Source organism: Euprymna scolopes, chromosome 19, assembly GCF_053919585.1.
Source record: "Euprymna scolopes isolate OS-2025 chromosome 19, ASM5391958v1, whole genome shotgun sequence".
Classification (NCBI taxonomy): domain Eukaryota; kingdom Metazoa; phylum Mollusca; class Cephalopoda; order Sepiida; family Sepiolidae; genus Euprymna; species Euprymna scolopes.
In genome coordinates this window covers 66,774,023-66,800,633 of record NC_136500.1, presented here as the reverse complement: position 1 = coordinate 66,800,633, position 26,611 = coordinate 66,774,023, and the positions used below count along the sequence as shown (strand labels likewise).

Genomic DNA, 26,611 nt, shown 5'->3' with positions numbered 1-26,611 from the left:
TTCTTAAATAGAAGGTATAATTCGTGCAAGTAATCGCGTCTCTGTTTAGCCTGTAAAGTGACGGGAGCGGGGGGGGGGGCAAAGAAATAATAAAGAAGAACGTAGGTTTGTAGTTAGATTATTTTATTTCATTTTTTTTAATAGTTACGCACGTGCTAGTAATTTGCATATAATTCTACATGTGGTCGATTAAAGGACCGACTTGTTGAGAAAAGGGAACTCGTGTTTGAGACAGTCGAGAATAAGCGGAGACGGGGGTTAACGTTGAAAAGCGTTAGTGCTGAATTCTGAGATTTTGTGTCTGTTCGATTTTAACGTTATGTCGTTCTTTGCGCGCGAGTTTACGATCAGTTGGCGCTGAGAAGGATAAAAAGGAGAGTGCCGCCGCCTAGGGATATAAATGAACGTTTACTCGTGGGAAAAAAATACGAACACAAATCCGACGTCATTTTGTTCTCAACTCGAAAGAATTTATGTGAATAAATATGGGAATTAATTTCTTAGAAAAATATCGTTCGATCACGAAAAACTATTTTTTTCCAATTTTATTGATGCTACTGCTACTATAACTACTCCCACTACTACTGCTGCTATTACTACTAATAATACCACTACTAATATTAATAGTAATAATAATATAAATAATGATGCCAAAAGCAATATACAACAAGTATAGAGTAGAGTAAATTATTAACCGAAAATCGTCCATCAACTAAATAAATAGAATAACATAAATAAATAACAACTTGTATTTAATCGAGCGTATACGCATGTATTAATTATTTCTTAGTGCATTTCAATCCAAACACACCCTATTGCTATTGATACGTGAGGGCTAAATGTGATAAAGAAAGCCGCATTTATAAGTATCATCTTAAGTTTCTGCATGTCGGTAATGCACGGGAGTAGGAATAAAAGTTATAACAGATAATATTTATAGAAAAGTAGCTATTTGAATAGGAGCTTCCTCGCCATTTTCAAACCTCTTAAGTTCGGGGGTTGAATTTTGCTGCTTGTCAGTTTGATCGGGGTTATTTACGTTAAGAGTTCGTGTGTAGTCAATTATTTGGCATCAAATAACACAAGCGAGTTTGTATGGCCGATAATAAACAAAAGATTTCCATAGATCCCATCTTTGGCCAATGTATGATAATGCCACTATGTTATCTTGAAGGTAAGCAACGATTGGTAACCACTCGGTTATTTCAGGGACAGTATGTGTTACGAATGGTGAGTGATAGGACGACCAGTTAACAGCGTATTTCCTAATCTACTGGAGTGTGACGTGACCGCCCAAGGGAGTGATATCCATTGTGGAGATTAAGATCCCCTAAAACACTGAATAAGGCCGGGTTATTATGCTGATATTATCTATTAAGCGTTAATTGGATCCAGGATAGCGGCGGGTTATCTACCTGAAGTGATGAATTTATTGTGTTTTTGTAAAACAGATATATATTTTATTGTTTGAGAAAACGACTAGAGATGTCAGATTAAAGTTAGAATGAAATCATACATACGTTCTTGGCCTGACGAGCACATGCTCAGGGTGTCTGGCTTTCTGGGCACGATGGTTCAAAGTGTTAACCTTTCTGAGCGTGTGAATAAATTTGAGTGCTGATCCCAGACCCGCAAGCCTTGCAGAGGTGCACACACGCAAAGGATTCGGGACGTTTCCGAATAACGTGTTGAGTTCTGATTGGCCGATTGGCGTCATGGATATAGGTCGTTTTAATTCCCGAAATTTCTCATTGTGTTCTTTTTGTTTGCCTGGATACAGCTTCGTAACATTGGGATTGACTTATTGTTCTTCAATCGCCCGAACCTCTCTTTTACAATCGTACATATGCAAAATACCTGTAATTTTTGTGAATTAGCTTTTAGTAGACTAGAACTCCCTGAGTTAGTTTTCTTTTTGTTTTGCATGAGAAAATCGAATTTCAGCGAACGCCGACGTCAGGAATCGACAACGAAACTTGCGCAACGAGAAAATCCTGTTAAGTACTCCCGGAAGAAGACGATCACGGCCATTGCAGTTTCAACAGGGTCAAAGGCCACATCTTCTGACCTCAGGTAAGAGACTTACAGGAGCTTAAAAGTTTGTTCTTCTTATCTCTTTTCACTTTTTTCGATACATTACGTAATAGCAGAAACAGCACATCAATTTCTGCAAGAGAGAGTACAAGAATGGAAAGTAATCTCCAAAAGGTACAAATTTATCTCTAATAATTCCATTATTAATTCTCTTTGTTATAAATTGTTTTCTTTTCAATGCACCTTAACAATGCCAGCTTAGTGGAAGGAGAATATCTTAGTCAGATAGCATTGTTAACTTCCGAGACAAAATGTGCAACTAATCCTTTATAGATCTATTATTCTTGTTTGGGGATATTAATTAATACATTATTTGAAACCGCCAATTAGCATCACTCGTAGCTGATTTTTAAAATTTCCCCAAATTTTAAAAAAACCTAATAGGGACATGGTTATGAAAAAAATATAAATAAAACCTTCTTTCCTTTTATTCGCCATGTGTCCGATTCAATTGAGAGGATATTAAATGTTTGCCTTGTTAAAGAATACAATGTTTCACGCTGTAATTTAAGATTTTTCAAATTATTTTTGTAAAAGTATATTTTAATGGCGGACTTCCGCTAATTAGCAATTGCTCTAATTGCATCAGTATTAGAAGTTTAATGCACATGGACGCCTTAATGCGCCGAGGCTTGAAATTAAAAGTTTGACAATGAAAGTGATGAGTCATGTCAGATACGAATCAACTAATTTCTCTCTAAGAATCGTGTAGAATGTTAATATTTCTAAAAAAAAACAATTTCTTAAATCGATATTTCTAACTATCTGGTATACCTGTGACCGATCCTAGGCTAAAGTAATATGACGCTGATACAGCCGATCGTACATTAGGAGCATGGGTGAATTCGTCTTAACTACAAGCAACATATGGATAAAGAATGAAAATAATAACGGAAACGCCATGTTTAGGGAGGTAGAGAGATCAGAAATCAGAACATTCCTTTGCGTAAGACATCAATTAACTGATCAACAAACAAAGGATTAATACGTATTCAACAAAATATCTTTTTTAAGGAATGTGTCTAAAAATTCAGACGAAACATACCAACGACCAGATACTATTTATTTGGAGAAAAGTATGTCAGAAGATCGGATATAATATGACGTTTACAAGTATGATATAGACGAGGCATAAATGCTTATGGCGAAGACAGTAATTCCGGGTAAAACGGAGCAAAAATGAAACGACGTTATAAGTTGTTTAAAAAACGGGTACTTTTCAGTCGCCATGTATACGAAACATGAAAAATAAATAAATGCTTTTGATTACGAATGATGGCGTTTGTTTCAAAGCTGTAAGGAAGATAATTCTGCAAGCGACAATGACCAGTGTACGAATCCTTTAAAAAGAAAATTCACCTAAGTAAGACATGACATATTGCCCCTTGAATTATACAGTTGATCGTGTTTAATAGAAGACTGCAGAAGGGTTGAACAGAATTATGTATGTTCACATTACATATAAACATCTGTAGATTAGTGCAGTTAGAGAAGCAGAAAACGAAGAAAATTGGAAGTCGACGAACGAAAGTATTAAAGTAGAAAGCTGTCCGGCATCTATGGATCGCAACAGTAAATGATCGGCATTTTACTCCTTGTCAGGTGAGCCAGGAGTACGTACGTCGATAGAACACAAGTGTTGTATGTTCATCAGCGAAATTTTATTGGACCAAAAACAGGCATAGAGGTTTAATATTGCGGTAATGGGACAGAAGTTGAGGCTTAACCGACAGTACAGGATTTATTAGATTTTAGACGTTTTTTTATTCTCTCACCATCCCAGATGAGTCAAGAATATGCTATATATATTCGAATGTTTTGTTTGTAAACATATAAGGTGCGAGTAACATTCTAGCACAGTAGAGAGAGCCCACCTCTCCGCAGCAGCTTTGGCAATGTATTCAGTGTATTTTTCCAATGTATGTGGACTGTGAATAGTAAGCTGGTGATTTTAAGGATAAACTTTCAAGTATGGTGTTAGTTGTTATGGTAATCAGCTGTCACACAAAGTAAAATTTAGAGTGGAGGCAATTGCAATTATACTTCTAGTAAATAAACTGTAATTGGTGTATGTGTCCTATACTTACAAGTTATAATAAAACAATTTGTAAAAAGAGAAAGGTAAAAAAGAATTACGTGCGGATTTTTTATTCTGTGTTTAATTAAATTGTTTTCTTTCCTTTTTAGAATGTATGAAATAGAAAAAATGTAATAATGTCTCTGTATGTGTTCACAATAGTTTTGTCAGTATTAGTATGTGTGATCTATATAAATAACTGATAATGGAGTTTATTTTTCCTGCGTCAACCTACGGAACCGGTAGGAGGGTGTTATATAATCCTTTATGACTGACTACGATTTCGTCTGGTGTTAATATTTTCTTCTGAAAACGATCACATAAACGGAGATGTTTTGCTTAGGCAGCTAGATAGAGTTGGGCTTGATTTGGTATTGTTACATTATAAGGGCTGTCCCCTGTTCATGTAAGTATAAAAATAGAGAGATTAGTAAAAATGAAAATAAGAGAAAGCAGAAATCGAACCCTGGACATAAGTTTTAAAGAACAATAGGTTTAAATGGAATGTCCAGTAAATTGTTAATTCGGATGAAATAAATAATAAATAAACTATTCAATTATTAAAAGAATGTGGATAATAAAATATGGGTTATATAAATTAGATATGTAGGTTGAATTCCTTTGTGGAAACAACACAAGAAAAATAGGTTATTGGGAAATAAATGTCGGAAACGTGCAAAGTCGCGCATGTTGAAACACGTGAATTTTGCTCACGTGGCCGGGATGCATGGACTTCTCAATATAGGAAGTGAGAGTTAGTTGGTCGGGGAGACAGTCAGGGGAGACAATCAGGGGAGACAGTCAGGGGAGGCGGTCAGTGAGAAAACTCAGAGACAGGCGGATGTCTGAAGCGAGACGTCACTTCAGAAACTAAAATGTGAAACTTTGAATTCTTAATGAGGAAATCACGACCGGTCGTAAAGAAATAAATTCATCATGTGTTTTGTGATAAAGCTCATCTTTGTGTTTGTGATTTCTACAAAAAGGTAAATTGTATTGTTATTATATGTATGTGTTATAAAATGTCATTACAACATCTCTATCTCTAAGATACAACATCATATGTAATAAGACAAGAACTCTCACTAAGACTCATATCTTTACTAATAAGAACTTACGTAACATACGCGCACAAGTGGTATCGTCTAATACTAATAATAATAACAATATAACAGTATTATAAATAAGTGTTTTTACTTGATATTTTTTAATGATTTCAGAAAACTTTGTGCGAGCATAAATGAAAATATATAGAATTATATATACTAATCTATTATAATAAAGCCGTATACTGTCTGTTTGTGGACAATTTGATTAATATGTACAAAAGATATACTGCTCCACAAATTAATGTGCATACTGAAAACGGATTTTTACACATTTTTTGCAAGCATTTTTTCTTTATGTTCTATGTATTCAAAACAAAATCTACATTCAATAAGTCACTTTAGGTACGTATTACATGAAAAATATATTTTAATAAATAAAACAAATGTAATTAATTGAATTTAATAATATGATCGTGTTAATTGTTCTATTTAAAAATATTATTTAAAGTTGATTTATTTAATTTATTTTTACTTTAATTCATGTTTAATGTAATTTATTTTCAATTATTTATAACTGAAAACATTTGCCTTTTAAATCCAAAGTAATCAAATTCATTTAAGATATAATACTTTAAGCAATGGTTTACAAATGATACGCATTGTCCACGGGTGTCCAAGACAGGGATTTCCATATCCCTGATGTATTATAGATACATGGTTACCTGAATATACGACGGCTAGTGTTCCCAACTACTAATCCGTCTGTTACTCGACAGGCTAGAATGTGCTTAGCTATAGTTATCTCACGAGAAGCCAGATGTCTACTTGATAATGCCGAATATATATATATATATATATATATATATATATATATATAATATGGTGTCTGTAAAAGGTTCTATTTAACGCATGAATGGGGACCTAAAATGTACTTCCACTTTGACGTAAGTGTTTATATGGAGATGATGCTTACTAAAGTTACACCCCTAAGTTCTACCATTTTTGGTTTTAAAAGGGATTCTTAAAGCAAATATATATTTATTAACGAAATGACAAGGAATAAAAGTAAATTAATACAATGCTGCTTTTAAAAACAATATGAATTTTTTTTTTAAAGTTGACTAGATCACTTGCTAGTTTGGGCGTTTAAAAGCAGGCCGAAACCTTTCCGCGAATCCTACCTTATTATATCGTTACATTCCGATGTAATTTAAGAGAGTTATATGAGCGTATGAATACATTTACATAGATTCAAAGGCATGCACATATGTATTAATAGTCGCTTTATATTTCTAATAAAAGTTGTAGACGCTTTCGTATTTATACCACGTTGTGTTGTCTAGATATTTTCTCGTGTTGATTAAAAATATGTAAATTCCCTTGATGAAAAGACATGATTGAGTCCCATTCTACTGATTAATATTTCCAGTCGCATTATTTCAATTTGTCAGACGATACAATGTACACAAAAGTACCCCCATATATATATATATATATATATATATATATATATATATATATATAGAGAGAGAGAGAGAGAAAGAGACATATATATATATATGTATGTATGTATGTATGTATGCGTGTGTGTGTGTTATAATAAAAAAATAGAGAGATTTATTTACTTTGTAATCGTTATTTCCTGGTGTAATTTTCTATTTTGACTGGAAAAATGATATTAATTAAAATTTAAAATTTAACATTTGTTACAAATTGAGGCCTTACGGTAGCAAGCGAACAGAGTTTATTAGGTATATTGCATATTCACCAACTTAATCCACCTCGCTCGCTACGGTAGGTTTCCAAAATGCACACATATTTCTATCAGTATAAACTTAAGTATGTGGCATAATCACGTTGACGCAATAGTTTTCGTTTGATCATTGCAGTTAAACAACGTTGACTCTGGCTAATACAAGATAAGTAAGCATTAAATAAATATATATTACTATATGCAATTTTCTTAGCTGCAATATACATCATGAATTTGGAACGCATGTAAATCTATACTCGCCATAAAGTCCCATTTCTAGTCGAAATGTTCGATACTAGGAGCATACCACAAAAATGGTGTTACTGGTTATTCATTTATTATAGTATGTGTGCATGTGTATATACTTATTTATTTGCATGGGAGTTGCTCCTAAACGAATTAGCTATTCATTACGAATATTATTACGCAGTTGCTTAGCGTAAAATGTATATAATGTTGGTTATATATATATATATATATATATATATATATAATTATTTTTTACTATAATAATTAAATACCTACAGACACTAGTGTTTCATCCTTTCGGGATTCTTTAGTGCAGGGTGTCACGATTAACACCAGCCAAACGATTCGTACCCAGCAACACGAGACATTTATGGCTCGATTAGCGGAGACCGTATCCATTCGGCTACCATTAACCGCGTGAAGTAGCGTTGAATTTTAAATATTTTAATTTTAAATGTTCATTACGTCAGTCAGAGAGTGATCTAATCGTTATACGATGATCTATGCATAAGACCTAAAGTGACCGACTTTAATTCAACTGAAAGTGCTCAACGATAGGAAATGAATTTCTTAAAGGGGCTTTCATAATTATTTTTTACTATAATAATAATAATTATATATATATATATATATATATATATATATATATATATATATATATAGTTGAATTAAATTTCGACCAAAGTAAAAATGCAGGTGAAATTACTCCGAATTCATACATTTTTAAGAATACGCATTACACACGAATTAATAAATATTCTTTAAAATTCATTTCATTTGGGGGCTTAAATGCCCCCAAATGAAATGAATTTTAAAGAATAAAAGTGTATTTTTGTGGAGGGCGCAATACAACTCTTTTTAAAACTTAAAATATGTTTTCATACAGGTTGATAATCATAAGACACCAATTCAAATATTCCTCAAATTTAAAATTCTATTTAATACCTCTTAGACGTACAGCTTGTATTTTAGACTTTCGCGAATGTATTTATTAATATTGTTCCTTCGTTTTTAGAATGGATAAAATAGAAAAAAATGTAATAAGTGTTCTGTTAGGGAAATAAATTGTATCTGGGTTGGATAGAGATATACTTTTTTTATCAGAAACTACATGCGGGCAACAGGGAGTGTTTGAATGCAATTTATATTCTTTCAAAATTTGGCTCCGTATAATAAACATTCCATCAACTTTAAATGCTTCGAAATTTGAAACATTAAACTTGATAACATATATTCTATCCCTACTTTAAGATGTTTGTAAATCAACCACTTGGAGCCTTAGAATTACTAAGCGACTATTTTAATTCCATCTATACATCTAATCAATAAACATTTTGTTAAAATTCCACCGGAGTTTTCGAGTCTTTTTTCATCTAACCTTCATGTGGGATACCGTTTTAACCAATGTATTTCTGCAACATTACCAGCTTTTATACATGTAAGACTTCGATCATAATTACAGGTTTTAAATTATGTGCTAACCCGCAAAGTATTTATTTTGTAAACTATTTCCCCCATAAGATAGGATCCATCGTTTGAAACTCTATAGCATGAGGATAGTTTTATGTTTTCAATGTCTATTTCTTGTCGAAAAATAATATATATATATATATATAAATATATATATATAAATATACATATATATATATACATATATATATATATATATATATATATATATATATATTTATATTTATATTGTATAATTTCACTAGGAACGGACATTCATTTTAATGCTCATCTCAAAAATGTTCCGTTTTATTTATTGAACGAATGTAAAATTGCTCTTAACTTATAATTTCATATATAGTTCTTTTTTATCATTTTATATCAGAATGGCACTCATCAGCGCTGCGAATGTATATAAAAACAAACAACAAAATTCAAATCGAATTGAAGATAATCCTCCTCTAATAAATTCACAATTTTGGAAGTTCATGTATATATATATATATATATATATATATATATATATATATATATATATATATATATATATATATATATATAATTATTACTTATAATTTTTTTAGTAACTACCGACCCTAGTGTTTAATCATGCAGTGAGTCACGCCGGTCGGGATATACGAACCCGGCCGTGAAACAATCTCTAACTACAGTAGCAAAGAAAAAACCGCTCGCTCAGCGTTAACCGCAGTGAGAAATAAAGATGAAATTAAGATTTACATAAATCCTAGATGTTGTTCAAGCGGCCGAGAGTGACTTTATGATTTTAACAGCATTATCTGCGCACGTAAGCTTAAGTGGTTGACTAATTTCATTTCAACGTAAAGTGCTCGACAAGAAGAACCGAGGTCTTAAAGTGGGTGACATAATAAATCTTATTATTGGCTCACAAGCAGCGTTCACACGTGAAAACAATCCGTGGTGTTCAATGGAAGCTGAGTGACAACTAGTTTTTCCAGATTTCCAGTACTCTCAACTTCTTTCAATAACACCGCAAAAGAATTAGCGTGCTCGCAACAGCCGCTTACCAGCGATTTCTCGTTGGCAGAGGCGATTGGTTATATCTGGAATTTGAGTGGCAATAAGTCTTCTTTAAGTCACAGTTAATTTCGCAATTATTCAGCGGAGGTCTGGTGAGTGCTCTCCTCTTGGTCTTTCCATCCTCCTTGACCTTCTCAGTTATTTAGTATCACTCTTTTCGGGAGGGGTGATGGAGCAATGGGAGGAGGTAGGGAGGGGATGGAGAACTGATTCAGGTGCATCATGGCTATGATAACCAGTAATGGTGACGGTGAATCACCGTGGAAGATGACTCTTTCTATATTAATTTCTGTTATGTGTTGTCCATAAGTTGTCGGTTCCAGTCCCATGTTCTTATGATCCTGCTTTGTATTCTATTCATTTTAAAGCATTTTATTATCCATGCTTGGGAGATCCTGTCGTACGCTTTTTTTTTTTTTTTTTTGTAGTCGATGCATGCCATGGCTAAATTGTTTCTCCTTTTTACCTCATTTAGGATATTTTAATCTATGTATAACAGTGTTCCGCTTTTTCTCTCTAGCATCCTTTCTATTCCTCGAGGCGAAGTCCATGATTATTTAAAGAGTGGTGGATGTGTTCCTTCAGTTGTGCTGCTAGTATTTTCCACTCAGTGGGTAAGCACGTGATGGTAGCGGTTCCATTCTCTGTGTCCTTCTGTATCAGTGTTGATTTGTTTTTGTCATCCAATCTTGCAGGTTTATTTCCTGTATACATCTTCTCATGTTTTGGGCGACTCTTCTGTGTAGTGGTGTGAATTATTTGAAATAGTATGCATGTATCAGGGTGTGTCCTGGTTCTGTCCAGTTTGCAATCTTTCCTATGGTTTTCTTTAGGGTTTTCTTGCTGATTTCATTCATTGTTCCTTCTTCCAGGTATTGTAGCTCTTCTTTCATGTTTGTAAGCCATTCAGCATTTCTGTTGTGTTCCTCTCGTTTTCCCCATATCTTACTTAGTCTTGTTTCTGTCGGGTTTGGTCATTCTGTTTTTGTTTTTCCTCCGTTCACAATTTAGGGGAAATTCGTTTTCATTGTTTTAAAATGTTTTGCTTGCAGTGTTCAGATTTGTATCGATATCGTCTCAGTCTCACTTCTTTTGCTGCTAGTTTTTGGTTCAGTCTCTGTGTTTCGTGTTTAGCTTCTCCCTGCTGCACACATTTCCAATTTTCAATTTTCTCCACGTCCCTTTCTTCCTGTTTATCATTTTGGCTTCTTTTTTATGTTTGTTAATTTGGGTTTACTATCTAGGTTTTGTCGGTCCATTATTCCCTTGGTATTTTTAGTCGCAGGCAAGCGACTCTATAAGTCACTCGGTTGGTCGGTCTGTCAATCGGTCGGTCTATCAGTCTGTCGGTAACAGTTCTGTAGTTGGCCTTTTTGGTTTAGATCAAAGGTCAGTTCTTAATAGAAGCTGTTCTTAGCTTTTTAAGTTTTTCTTGGCCTTTTGTTCAAGAAAGGATATTAATATCTCAAAGGGTCGTATCTGTTCCGGCAGATACTGAAAGCCAAGACCATATATGGGGGCAGCCCCACACATAAGACCTTGGTCAATGTAGGGGCAACCCTTCATACCAATTGTAAATATCCAGCTCCCCTACTTCCCGGGAGATTGGTCCCAATTTCTCCTTCAATCCTCACATCAAAAATCGGCCTTGTGCCTAATTTGCTCGGTGGGGGATCAAATAAATACCCTTTTCTTGGCCTGTTGGCCAATATCAAAGTGTAGTATCTGTTCCGGCAGATAGTGCAAGCAAAGACCATATGTGGAGGCAGTCCCACATGTAAGAGCTTGGTCAATGTAGGGGCAACCCTTCATACTAATTGTCACTATCCAGTTCCCCTCCTCTCCGGGGAGTTGGTCCCCATTCCCCTTCACTCCTCACATTAAAAATCGGTATTGTGCCTAATTTACTCGGTGGGGGAGCAAATAAATATCAACCCCTTGTATAAGACCTTGGTCAATGTAGGGGCAACCTTTCACATCAATTGTCAATATCCAGTTCCCCTACTCCCCGGGGTAGTTGGTATCAATTTCCCCTTCACTACTCACATTAAAAATCGGCCTTGTGCGACATGTGCTTGGTGGGGGAGCAAATAAATATCCTTTTCTTAGCCTTTTAGCCAAGATCAAAGTGTAGTATCTGTTCTGGCAGATACTGCACTTAAGATAATTTGTACCAGTCAATGGAGGGGAAACCCTCTATACTGGGACAATTATTATTTTTGGTAACCAGAGTGCCCCCTATTTGCCTACTTTTAGGGGAGCTGGTTTTTACCTCACATTAAAAATGGCCTTGTGCCTAATTTGCTCAGTGGGGGAGCAAATAAATACCATCTGTTCTGGCAGATACTGCAAGCAAAGACCATGTGGAGGCAACCACACATATAAGAACTTGGTACATTGTAAGGACAACCCTTCATACCAATTGTCACTATCCTGCTCCCTTACTCAATGGGGAGTTGGTCCCCATTTCCCCTTCACTCCTCACATTAAAAATCGGTATTGTATCTAATTTGCTCAGTGGGGGAGCAAATAAATACCGCAGATACTCTTTTCTTGGTCTTTTGGCCAAGATCAAAGTGTAGTATCTGTTCTGGCAGAAACTGCAAGCTATGACTAGCTATGACTAGCAAAGACCAGATGTGGGGGCAACCCCACATGCCTGACCTTTAACCAGCTCCCATTTCCCACCTCTCTGGAGCTGGTCCCCTTTTTCCCTTCCCCTTCCCTTCACTCCTCACATTAGAAATTGGCCTTGTGCCTAATTTGCTCGGTGGGGGAGCAAATAAATACCATCTGTTCCGGCAGATACTGCAAGCTATGACTAGCAAAGACCAGCTATGACTAGCAAAGACCAGATGTGGGGGCAACCCCACATGCCTGACCTTTAACCAGCTTCCATTTCCCACCTCTCGGGAGCTGGTCTCCTTTTTCCCTTCCCCCTCCCTTCACTCCCTACATTAAAAATCGGCCTTGTGCCTAATTTGCTCGGTGGGGGAGCAAATAAATACCATCTGTTCCGGTAGATACTGCAACCAAAGACAATATGTGGGGGCAACCCCACATATAAGAGCTTGGTCAATGTAGAGGTAACCCTTCATACCAATTTTCTCTATCCAGCTCACCTTCTCCCCGAGTAGGTGGTCCCCATTTCCCTTCACTTCTCACATTAAAAATCGTTCTTGTGCTTAATTTGTTCGGTGGGGGAGCAAATAAATACCCTTTTCTTGGACTTTTTGCCAAGATCACAGTGCAGTATCTGTTCCGGCAGATACTGCAAGCAAAGACCATACGTAAGGGCAACCCTACATATAAGACCTTGGTCAATGTAGGGCAACCCTTCATACCAATTGTCACTATCCAGCTCCCCTACTCACCGGGTAGTTGGTCCCCATTTCCCCTTCACTCCCCATATTAAAAATCGGCCTTGTGCCTCATTTGCTCAGTGGGGGAGCAAATAAATACCAACCCAGCTTACTAGACCTTGGTCAATGTAGGGGCAACCCTTTATACCAATTGTCACTATCCAGCTTCCCTACTCCCCGCGGAGTTCGTCCCCATTTCCACTTCATTCCTGACATTAAAACCGGCGTTGTGCCTCATTTGCTCGCTGGGGGAGCAAATAAATACCCTTTTCTCGCCTTTTGGACAAGATCACAGTGAAGAATCTATTATTACTACATGCTGTACTTATGTTTGTAACTTTAGTATATAAAGTGGACATCACTTTTCTGTACTTATTTAATGTAAAATGATCACCCACTTTACAACCAGTCAGTATCTACCATTCAAATCATTCTCCAGATCATTCAAGTTGTTTTTAAAGAATTCCCGTTACTTTTTAAGCATTCAAGTCGTTCTTAAGGTCATTCAATTCATCCTTAATTTCATTGAAGTCATTCTAAGTCATTTACTTTTTATTTATTTAAGTCATTTCAGCCCATTTTTCTGTCATTTATTTTATCTTAAAGAATTTCATGTCAATCCTACATTCACGCATTCATTCATTACACGAGACAACGCGACTAATGTCTTTCGACCTTGTTCTGTTTCGAACTTCATACTTACGATCTTGGCGCCTGCGTAGATTAAATTGTTTAGGCTAGTGATTGCGTCTGTTGTGATGTGTGAGAGAAACTTGTTAAACTTCTCTGTTTCTGTTTTTTTTTTCTACTCTTGGTTCGTTAATGATGAGAGCTTTGTTTTTGGCTCGTTCATTTTTTTTTTACATGGAGTTCAAACTGTATTATTTTTTTCTATTTCTTCAGCTTTATCCTCCGTTATCTCTGTTTTATTTTTCTCGATTTCCTCGTTTGTAGAGTCTAGTGTTTGTAGGTTCACCGCTTGTACTGTTTCTACTTGTGGGGCTTATACACGTGTGGTTTCAGTGAGGGATGCTTTATGCTCGATTTTATTTTTTTTTTGTCTTACCGTTAGTTCTAGTTTTGAGAGCCAGCATCTATTAAGTATCAGTCTTGCTATTCCGCTATTCTTTGTTTTGTAGTAGTTGTTGTCTATGGTAGTCACTGGACCGGTCTCATAGCTCTTTCATTCGCTTCCTGTAACCTCCATATCTACATTTAGGATGGCTTCTATAACATTCCATTACAAATCTATTCTCCTTCGTTTTCCATTTCTTCACTCAGGTTTTTCTTTTATGTTGGTTATTTTGGCTGTGTTTTTTTTTGTGTGTTAGTATCATTTCGGTCCCTTGAATGAGGGATTATGATTACCTGTTCATCCTCTGTTATCTATGTTTCTGAAATTAGAAAGTGTGCCAATATTTGCAGGATGACGACTAGGTCCCCCATGCTTGCTACAGAGAGAGCACCTGCCAATCATGTTACGCAGATCTTTCTTCTGAGTCCCACGGTCTGTGTTATTTGTATTAGGCATCTTTCATATTGTGGTGCTTGTGGTAACACTAAGCCAAATTATTATTATTATTATTATTATTATTATTATTATTAATATTATAATCTGTACGAATATATATATATAATTACGCTAATTCGCTTCGACCGTTATTGCTGTGAATATACTTTAAAAGGAAAGTAGAATATTTAAAATGGCTAATAAACATTTGAGTTTTATAAACCAGAAAAATGTGTCGCAGATAAGGATATAACATAACCACATCCTTATTGGATGATGAAACCCCTAGATACATCCTGATTGAATAAAAGGTATCTCGCTTACCGAAAAAAACTAAAAAAAAACATGCCGGTTTTCTTAAATACGTAAATAATTTACGTATTAACGTTTATTCATAAAAGCTTATAGAAAGAAATATAGAAATAAAGTTAAAATTGTTATATGAGTCTTCTATTTTGTAAATTGTAAATGAATGTAATAGATTCCTTTTTAAAATTTAAAATTATTATTTGTTTGTAAATTAAATTAAATTAGAAGTAAAAATCATTTGTATGCTACTACGCTATATTTTTAATATTATTTCAAGCTATTTTTCAAGTTTTTTTTTTATACATTTGTATATTTAAAGATTTTATGTATGATTTTTATTATTTATTTATTTTTGAAAAATAGTTTTGACAATACAGTTACTTATGTAGAGAAATGACCGGGCAAGTTTTTTTTAATTATTATTAAATCCACGGTATCTTGTGATTTATTAAATTGCTAGGTGAAACTAAAGACTAGTTTTAAAAAAACGCTCCCCGTGGTAAAACTTGATTTATGTTAGCACGGTCTTTCCTCTGCAAGAATATCATTTTTTTATTTAAATAAACATCGCAGTTTCTCTCATTCATTTTTTGTTAGTTTGAATAATTCTGATTAATTTGACCTTTTCTTGATAACGAGACCAAAGATTCCGTATTTCACATGTCATGATAGACAAGTGAACTAGAATGCTTGATTTAAATCATAAACAGAATTTGATAGGTTAAATACTTCAAAATCTTCTTCAAATGACGAAAAAAACAGGGTTCCCCTTAAAAAAACAGGGTTTCCCCATTAAAAAACAGGGTTCCCCTTAAAAAACAGGGTTCCCCATTAAAGACGAAAAAAAAGCCTTACAACTAATTATTAACAGAATAGGAAAGTGTAAATATTTAAAAATCTCCTAAATTAAATTGTTACGTGAGAATACAACATATTTACAAAATACCCTCCCCTTCTCATGTTAAGAATGGCGTTCTAACAAGCGATTTCAATGTGTTAACATAGATGAATAAGTATCATCATTTTTTATTTCGAATTATTTGCTCAAGAACAAAAGTTGATGGAATATGTTTTTGTTTTCGTAGTGATGGAATGTGTTTTTTATCTATTTCGTAGTGATATAAATAAAAAATAAAATTAATACAAAAATCTTTTTCCTATTTCGAATTATTTAATCAAGTAAAAACTCTATATTTTATTTGAAAGTAAAGAAAAAAGTTGATTTTACAACTAACTGTTTAGAGTGAGATAGGGTTGATCGCTATATCACATAAAGGAACCAAATTTCAAATAATATGCTTTTATTTACTTGACTCCTTACGACATTAGACATAAGGTTGGATTTTAGTGTGAGGGGTATTCTAGATAAGTACCACAATAAAAAATGCCTCTGTTGTTAAGGATTTTTCTTCCACTGATCGAGATCAGAAAAGGGGAAGTGTATGATCGGAACAGATACTGCACTATGATCTTGCCTAATGCCAACAAGATATAAACAATGATATCGGTCAAATGTTCTTTTTCAAAAATGAACAATATAAACAGAACTTTAACAAAAACACATTATTTATTTTAAACAATATAAATAATTTTTTTAATTTTAAACAATCCAAATAGAACTATCCACTTAATTACAGATTATTTATCTCATGTTTATTGAAAATGGAATCACGTATTTTTTTGTTTTTTATAAACGATTTAAATTAACATTTACTTATACACGTTTATTCTTTTTTTTGGTTTGTATTTTGTTAGAGTCTCAGGTTATTTTTTCAAGCGAAAATATAATAGAAAACGAGTCAAGAATGGAGTCTGGGTTTTCGGAGCCGTCAAACGTGGCTCGAACGTGTGTAATATTACCAGAGTTTTTCCCGATAATTAAATCGTGGATCCTACCAGGGGCATAATTAAATCAGATTGATAGACAGTCTATAAACGTTTGGACCACTTCCATTATGGAAAATATAACCATGATGGAATTATTGACCCGATTGACACCTAGATACACCCACAAACAATAAAAGGCTTATGGTTCCCGTATAATCAAAAACATTCGTGATAGTTGTTTAAAAAAATCTGTTGATATTGTTTAAAACTTTAAAAAGTTCATGGTAAAGATGTACGTGGTTTCAACCTTAACATTTTCCTTTAAAATAACGACTTTTACATGTTTTCGCATATAGTGAAAACGAATATCGCATTAAAATTTAATAGATTCCCGGATATTAAGCAATATAAATTCTTATATTTAAAGTGCTGGCCATAGCTGTACGTGCAAGCGCGCATATTTTTGGTGTACAACCATGCCCACAACTTTTAAGATAAATTATATTGCTTAATATCCGACAAACTACTTATTTTCGGAAACTTTTGATGCGATATTCGTTTTCAGCATACCCGACAACATTTGGAGTCATCATTTCAGATGGAAAATATTAAGGTGGAAACCAAGTAAAGATTTACCGTTAAAAATTATAAAAAGTTCTTTTATGTTGTTTAAAATTAAAAATTATAAAATGGTCTGTTTATATTATTAAAATTAAAATTAATAAATGTTTTTATTGTTAAACTTCATAAAAAAGTATTCATATTGTTTCAAATTAAAAAAAAAACTCTGCATATATTGTTTAAAATAAATAAAAGTGGTTTACTCTTAAACAAAGTTATAAGTTCTGCCTATTTAAAACTGTTAACTTCTGACATTTTTGGCATAGTTACATAACGGTAATTAGGAAATTATGTTCCATTTCTGTAATAGACGGCCGAGAGTATTTTGCCACCTAATCTCCAGTCTGATAAATAAAAATTAAAAAATAAAATTATTATTGTTTATTATGCGGGCGTTTAGGAAATCGGCCTGCTTCTTTAAATTCGACAATTTACAGTTTTTTCTCCTTTTTTTACGTTAATCTCATCGATTACAAAATTCACTTTCAGCTATAAAAAAAAAAAAATGAAAGAAAAAATTTATGAAATTTATCATCGGGGATTAGTTTTCAATTATAACGTTCTACTAAAGTGAACACGTACTTTGTGACCATCACCGAGAAAAATATTGCGCTTTGATGAGATTAACGTGAAAAAAGAAAAAAAGTGTAAATTGTGGAATTTAGAGGTAGAAGTCAGTTTCCTAAACGTCAGCCATTTTTTTTAATTAGGTTTTCACCCCAAAAAAGGCGCATTGCCACCTTGGTGTAGGGGGCTACTATCAGTGGCAGCAACTACTGGGGCACTATGTTGGGATTTAGGCAGCAAGATGTCGGTTCACGTTGCACTTGAACTTCTGCATGTCAGTACGGTTGGGGAAGCAGGAACTTGGAATGGAATACCAGAGTCTTGCGGTTCTGGGGAAGAAACTACTGGAGTAGAAAGATCTTTTACATCTAGGGATCTCTACTGTGTGGGGGTGGGATTTTGGTTCCTGTCGGGTTCGTCGAGAGTGTCTACGTCGTGGGGGCACAAGTGTCTGCAGTTCGTTAGAGCATTCACCATCAAAATACTTGTATAACAGGCAGAGGGATGCAACGTTTCGTCGATGGGACAGAGGCTGAAGCTTAGATTCCAGTTCAGGGCCTATCAGATTGGCGACTCTCTTTTGAACCTTGTCTAGGAGCGTGAGACTAGCAGCAGATACACCGGCCCAAATGTGACAATAATGCTCCATACATGGGTGAATGGTGGCCTTATAGAGGTACAGGATACTTTCAGGTGTCAACAGTTTTCTAGCACGGTAGAGAGAGCCTACCATTTTCGCAGCGGTCCTGGCAATGTTTTCAATATAATTGTTCCAACTCATATTTCCTGTGAACATTAGGCCAAGCAGTTTGAAAGATGTACTCTCAGACAGGGAGTCACTGGCCATTGCTATTGGTGGCAGAGAAGGGTTCTTGTAATTATTGAAGGAAACCAGTTTAGTCTTGGCAGCATTGAATGTGACCATCCATCTATGACCCATTCCACTTGGTTTATGTACTTCAGTTAGTTATTTTTTTATTTATTATTCATAGTTTTTAACATATACTGCTGTTTTTATTTATTAAATTTCTTTTATTTTTATTTTTTTTTCTTATATAATTTATATGGGAGAGGGCTTGTAATAAGGTAATAAGGTCCTCTCTGGACTTTAAGTTGGGCTGTGAGCGGGAATCTTAGCATGAAAGAATCATTACTAATATCCAAATTATTGCCAGAACTCAATAACAGACTGGAGCTCGGATCTTCATTCATTATATAAATTTACATACGGCTCCCACCAAAGACTTACCATTACAACCATAACCGATTAGAACAGGTACACCACTACACACCTCTCCCAGCCCAACTTACAGCCCAAAATAGAGAACATACAAAATTTAAAAAAGGTCACGCTAAAGCAACAAGTTATAAACTCAAAAAAATAAAAATAGATAAATAAAAAAAATAAATTAAAAATATAAACATGTAAATTACCTAATCAGACCACACTGAAACCCCCTCCTTAAATTTGCTCCGAGGCCCCACACAGCAATCCAACTTCCGCTCAACCATCTAGCATGCTTTGTATCGATCTGTTAGGTTCACCATTTGAAAAGGGATTTTTTCCGAAATTAATAATGGATATTGTCGCAGACATAACAAGTAAGACATTTTACCTAATACAACTGAATATATATATATATATATATATATGTGTATATAAACATATGTGTATGTACTTATTGATTTGTAAATCGCCACTTGTTCTCGTCTACTTTTACCAACAACGACTATTTCATTTCTCGCATTGTGACAGCCTTCTAAAGCTTTACTATATATATATATATATATATATATATATATATATATACGTATATAAATAAATAAATATATGTCAATGCAATTTTCAATCCACACTGATCCATTCCGGCGGAAAAAAATGTAAGGTGCATAGATTTTGGAAAGACCGTCGTGTATGCATATATATATTTATATACGTGTGTGTATTACTTATATTGCTTATAGTGAATTGAATTGCTTACTTCTTATTCAACGAAATTTGGACAGACAGACGTTTTATTTGAAATATAAAAATGTGTTTGGGTTCGTGAATTGTTATTAACACTTCGCTCTTTAAAAAGCAAAAGTAAAATGTAGGAATTGATTGGATGGGTAGAACTAATCAGTGCTGCCCTACGATGATTCAGAATTAATTACAAGAATGTTGAATGTCAAGGAATCCCATGTGTCTAAAAAGGTATTTAAAAATAGCAAAAAACCGGTCCTATCAATAAAAACCACACGACGGCGTCTACGTGAATAAATTCTAATTCCCAGAGCATAATCCTCATAGGAAACGCTAACAAAATAATAAAAAGATGAATCTGAAAATGTTAAGAACACCGTATTGAATATTCAAATAGTAGTCTGTAAGTTTACACGAAACTAATACAATATTTTTACATATGGAATGAGTAATATCTGGTATAGTGGATAACTGTTATATAATAGGATACTACGTTAGCAGAGTAGCAGTTTTAGTTAGTACATACAGCGCCGGCTAAAAGAAACTGCAAATTCAAGCTAAATTTAATGTAACCGTTTAAACAACCTATATCTCATTGTGTTCACCCTCTATTACTCTATAATTTTACATGTTATTATTTGACATTAAATTGAAATATTCTAGTGTTTACGTCAATTTAAAAAAAGTAACTTAAAAATGAGGAGGATAAAAAGAAAGTCCGCAGCAACAAAGCCGCTTAAAACCAGCTTTATTTATCGCCCCTAAATCAGTTTAAAATATCCACCAACCTGCAACAAAGCATCTCTAATCGTAATTGTTGTTGGACCAGGTTATACAACGTAACATTTAATCCACATACCACGACTTTCTCTTAATGATCGCCAGGATCTCATTAATCTCCACCTTTCTGGTTCATCAAATCGAGAAATCGGCCGCAGATTGGAATGTGATGAGAAAACGGTACGAAAGACTGTGCAAAGGCACTAAAATACGGCAGGGTTCGTGATGTCCCTAAATCTGGTCGTTCTAGTGCAACTTCTAACCGGGAAGACAATGCTATCAAGATCCGCAGCCTAAGAAACAGTTTTGAAACGGCTCCCCAAATACAACAATGCAATCTTGTTAAAAATTGCTCTCATTATAACGTCAAGAACAGATTAAAAGAATTTAATTTGCGAGGATATGTTGCAAGACGCAAATTAATGATTGCTGTAAAGAACTGAAAGCGCCGTCTGGACTTCGTCGGATGCAATGAAGATCATAACTCTTCATATTGGTCAAAAGTGCTTTTAGCGACGAAAGCAAGTTCAGTAGACAAGACAGTGATGGTAGTCAGTACGTCCGGCGGAGAAAAGACGAAGATTTAATCCTAGGTGCTCAGAGGTGCTGCAAGGTGATGGAGGTTCAGTGTGGTGTGGGGCATTATTAGTACCAATGGTTCAGGGCCTACAGTTCGCCTGCAAGGTCGAATTAATTCGACCAATTACATTACTATGTTGACTGAGCATTTTCTACGCTACTTTGGTTGGAATTTGGATAATAATCCCATCGTCATGCAGGATAATGCTCCCATTCACACAGCTGGCAATGTCAAGAGGTTCCTGCAAGAGCATCATATTTCGTGTTTGAATTGGCCTGCACAATTTCCAGACCTCAATCCTTTCGAAAACGTATAGCATTATACCAAGCAACTGCTACGCATTGATAAAATTTCAAATTTGGAAGAACTTTGGACAAAAATTAAGAAAAGTTGGATGCCCTTTCTCCGGAGTATTACAGCAGTCTAATTCAAGGAATTTCCAAAAGATAGCAGACTGTCAAATTGCAGAAAGTCTCTGCTACGAAATATTAACTAGTTTATTGTGTTCCTGTTGTATTTGTGTTGCATTAATGTCCTAACGTTACATTTAAATAACAATTTTTCATTGTCCGGACTTTTTTTTGCCTCCTAAATTTGAACCATTTTTTTTAAATTGACGTGAACATTAAAATATTTCAATTCAAAGTCAAATATGAACAGGTAAAATTATAAAGAATAAAAGGGCAATCAAATGATGTATATTATTGTGTAAACCGTTACATTTAATTTAGCTTGAATTTACAATTTTGGAAAAAAATTACAAGTGCGGACCTTCTTTTTGCCGCCTGTGTAGATTTAGAAATGTACTCTATTTTAGTTTGAAAAGTCATTAAGGTTAAAACCTGTTACGAATATAGCCGCAGATTGCTGGTCTGACAAAAAGGCATTATAGGGTTACGCCAAAAATTAACAAGTACAGACACCTGCAGAAGTGTCCCGGTTCATGAGAACGAGAATAGGCGGGACTTTGACGAGATCATTTTTCTGAAGTGAGATTCAAATAGAGTCTTCTTGGAAGTGAGAACGCACGTGTGATTTACGACGTAGCCAAGAAATTGCAAGACTCTCCTAAGATGAAGGGCTGGCGAAGAGTATTAAGCGATGTATTTCCAAACCGATGTGTTGAAATCCAATCAACACAGCTGCATTAAAAATGCAGAAGACTGCGAGTTTCCATTATTGCGCATTCTAAAAGAAATCCCTTTGCAGAGAGGGATCAGGACGAGAGAACAACACTGCAGCCTGAAGTAAACTCGATGGACACCCGACCTCGATGGGACGATTAGACACAGCGAACTTAAGTACGTAACATGCACACATTAGTAATGAACATTGCAAGATAGTAAAATGCCTCGCATATTTGTAATGTACATTTTTTATATGAAAATATATACAGTTGCTTCGATGCATATATATCTGTGTTCCATCCCAGTATAACCCGATTTGCTGTAAGGGAAAAAGCGGTGACATGTCGTATCTTCAACGAAGTAAAGAAAACATTAACAAAAATTATAAACATGAGCGTATGTAACAACTATAGGAGCAGACTAGTAAACATAATTACACAGTACCATCTTCAAAGGCAATCGATATTTCGGCCATAAAAACTTTATCTGTGGTAGACATTGGGGTCTATAGGAAAACGCGTTTGAATAGCGATAAAACAGATCGATAGGACGAACGCATCGTTTTTTTTTTATTTTTAAAACTTCAACGCTTGTAAGTTAAACGTATTTTTCTTTGTTCTTGAAAACGCCAGGGTAAAGTACACAAAACTAAAAAAAAACACAAAAACTAAAAAAAAAAAAAAAAATCAATAACAACACTAATATTATATTTTCCAAAAAAAGGATAATTTAGATAGAACGCATCGATTTTTTAGTTGCAAAATTAAATGAAAGCGGGATGGGATATTAGGACGATGCAAGGTTAAAAAAAAGGATAAAATACTATCGGATATTTATTTTTTATTTCGAGTTTCAAGGGTTTCTTACTCGACCCCATGTGATAATTTAAAGAGAGTCGAAAGTGGATCTTAAATTTGTTTTTGCTTTTTTTATTTTTTTATTTTTATTCTCCATTTTCCAAGTGTCATGTTTCTGACAGAGGGAGAAGAATTATTTTTTGGGTCAGAATTTATTCCATCCAACTCTTATTGTTGGCGAGTTTTTACTTTGCAAAAGTGTTTTTCTCTTAGCTCCTTACATCAGCTGGTTTCATACCTTGTCTGGAGTGTTTTCTATAGAAAAGGTTGTAACCAAACACTATTATGATTTAAGCCGTATTATTAAGTTTAGAGCAACGACGAAAGGAAGAGAATAGGCGTGAATGAAAATCGCGAATCGATGAAAGAGAGATAAAAAAATATGATATATTTATTGATACGTATTGCGGATCTAAATATTTAATAATCCAATATTAATATAATCATTAATCACTAAACTGAAAATTAAAATAAAAAACAAATAGGAAGATATAAACTATCTCCATTGATTACGTGTGCAGATTGGAGATGGGTGGGAGATTTTAATGTTGTCGGCGCGTTGTTGGTGAGATGACGTGCTTGTATCATTCAAAAACAGATGGAACAGAAGGTGGAGTATGGAAGCAGTGGAGGTGGCCATTAAAACGGAGAGAATGTCAGTGTTGGAGCCATTTTACCTCGCCCAGTTTCATGATTTATAAATGTTTGTATAGCGAGAACTAACCGTTGTGAAATGTTGGAAATATTTAAGAAGTCAGGTAATTCCTGATCTTATTTTTAGTTTGTTAGAGCAGCCTGGATTCTGTAAAACCTGGCAATTTCGAGCCGTTATTCTGAAATTGTTTTCAGTTGTCTTGAACATCTTTCAAGTTAAAACACTATAAATAGAAACAGATGAATTACGCAACCTTTGCTTCATCATTAACTATCCGCATCGGGACTACGTACACAATCTTATTCTTGGAATGGCAGTGGGCTTTTAATATAAATATATGTAAATGGTATATATATATATATATATATATATACGAGGGGCGTGCAATAAGTAATGACCCTGACCCACTTCCAGTTGTCTGATCTAGGTGAAATTTTGTTTGTGCCAGGATTTATATCTCTACGTGTTATGTGGCAAATTACAGCTATGAACTAATTGTGGTTTCTGTTTTACAGGTGTTTGAACTGAGTCAGGTGTGAAATGGAATCTGCTGAATGTCGAGCAGTGATACGGTTTTTGTATTTGAAAGGACGCACACCACAGGAGAATTTTGATGAAATGAAAGAAACATGGTGATAATGCCCCATCATATGACCTTGTAAAACGCTGGCATCGTGAATTCAAACATGGCCGGAAGTCTGTGGAAACAGCCCCTAGACCTGGTCGTCCCCTCTTCTGCCATTGATGATGCATCTGTCCGTCAAGTTGAGGCTGCCATTTGGAAGATCGGCGCATTACTATTCGCCAAATAGCCCAAGATGTCAAGATTAGTACAAGGTCTGTGGAAACTATCATTCATGACCATATATATATATATATATATATATATGTGTGTGTGTGTGTGTGTGTGTGTGTGTGTGTGTGTGTGTGTGTGTGTATATACAATTTACTCAGAACTTTTACCTAGTCATGGTTGACGAAACGGGAGCATCCTTACGCAATAGATTAAATCAGGGGTCACAAAACTTTTTTCACAGTGGGCCGGATAACTGAAAGAATGGCGAGCGCGGGCCGCATAATCATTCTGTTCAATACTTGCAAACCAGAACGAAAGCTCTGGGAAAAAAGACGAAAAATTAAGTTTAGCATTCCATGTTAATCAAAAAACAAAGACAACCAACATTTTATTTACTAAAAAGTTTTCAAAGAAGGCGACGTAAGCAAAAAGATAGTTACATCAAACCTAGTGTGCACATATCCGAATCTCACAACCCAAACAGCAAAAAAGTTTAGTGAGATTTGTGAAACTGACGTTTGGCTTTCAAGATATCATCAATGTTTGGTTTGGAATTGCTGCATCCAATCAAGAGAATTGCTTTCAACTGATCATCAGTCAATCTCGTTCGATGTGTTGACTTCACATACTTCATTTTTGAAAATGTTTGCTCACAGACATAAGTTGTTCCAAACAGTGATGCCATACCAGCGGCAAATTTCTTCAATTTCGGAAACTCAGGATCAGGTAAGCAGCGGTAAAATTCAACAAGTTTTCCTTCTCTGTGCTTCTCTTTCAACAAGTCATTTGCTTGCAAATCAATGAGCTCCAACTGTAGTTCAACTGGCACATCATCAAGGTTACAATCAAACGGATTCTGGAACAGAAGAATGTCACTCTCAGTTCTGTCGAGATCTGAAAATCTTTCCAAAAAATGCGTCTTCAAGTCACGAATAATCTTTTATGGAAAATCGAGGTTGACATCTTCAGCGATTGAAGCGCAAAACTCTCTGAAACAGTGAAAATGAGAGAAGTTTTCTCCTTCCAGTTGTGCTTCAAACAATGACAGCTTTCTCCGAAATCCTTTGATAATTCTGTACATATCACAGACGAGGTTATCCTTTCCCTGAAGTTTCAAGTTCAGTTCATTCATGTGGGATGTGATGTCGACCAAAAAAGACAACTTTGACAGCCAGATAGGATCTGACAGCTGTGGATCGGCTCTATCTTTTTCAGTGAGAAAAACATCTATTTCTTTCGGAGCTTGTAAAAAAGAAACAGGACTTTACCACAGCTGAGCCATCTCACTGCTGTGTAATAAGGCAAGTCACAGAAATCAGAATCAATTTCTTCAAGAAAAGCCTGGAACTGACGGTGATTGAGTGCATTTCCCCAAATGAAGTTCACAGCAGAAACGACTGGTTTCAGTACACAAGAAATATCTAAGTCTTTCCCACAGAGTGCTTGCTGATGTATGATGCAGTATATGAACAGAGCGCCTGGAATTTGAAGATCTTCCAACTGAGTCCTGATCTGCCCCACCAGACCCTTCCTCCCTCCAGCCATGTTTTTACCTCCATCAACTGTAACACTTCGAACATGATTCCACTGAAGGTTATAGTCTTGCAAAGTTTTCTGCACTTCCATGAAAATGTCTTTTCCAGTTGTTGTTCCATGCATGCTGCAAACAGATGCCAACTCTTCTGTTATCTAAAAGTCCGAATTGACACCACGAATGAACTCGAGAAGTTGTGATGTACTCGAGAGATCAGTGGACTCATCCAGCGCCAGAGAATACCACAAGAAGTTCCTAGCTTTCTCACGTATCTGTAGCTCTATGTTCTCTCCAAGTTCTTCTGTTCTCCGTACAACTGAACTTGTCGAAAGGCTGATACTTCCAAACAAATCGGCTTTCTCAGGACACAAGTCATTTGCTGCTCCTTCA

General features: G+C 35.0%; 1 protein-coding gene and 2 pseudogenes across 1 annotated transcript; 2 read left to right on the top strand and 1 right to left on the bottom strand.

Annotated features, from left to right (window-relative positions):
- Nucleotides 1–11,826: 11,826 nt before the first annotated feature.
- LOC145240587 (U2 spliceosomal RNA) lies at nt 11,827–11,974 on the top strand (annotated as a pseudogene).
- Nucleotides 11,975–12,275: 301 nt separating this feature from the next.
- LOC145240553 (U2 spliceosomal RNA) lies at nt 12,276–12,439 on the top strand (annotated as a pseudogene).
- Nucleotides 12,440–25,180: 12,741 nt separating this feature from the next.
- On the bottom strand, nt 25,181–26,346 carry LOC145240263 (general transcription factor II-I repeat domain-containing protein 2B-like). The gene is made up of 2 exons (XM_080103845.1): nt 25,975–26,346; nt 25,181–25,624 (listed from the first exon to the last, which is right to left on the bottom strand). Exons 1-2 carry the CDS (start codon nt 26,344–26,346, stop codon nt 25,181–25,183), a joined length of 816 nt encoding a protein of 271 aa, XP_079959971.1.
- Nucleotides 26,347–26,611: the final 265 nt, after the last annotated feature.

Excerpts from the sequence above, each read along its gene's own strand:
- LOC145240263 (XM_080103845.1), bottom strand. The coding sequence starts at position 26,346 with ATGCATGGAACAACAACTGGAAAAGACATTTTCATGGAAGTGCAGAAA. Across the intron at positions 25,625-25,974 it reads ACTTGCCTTATTACACAGCA|ATTATTCGTGACTTGAAGAC; the intron begins GTGAGATGGCTC and ends TTTCCATAAAAG.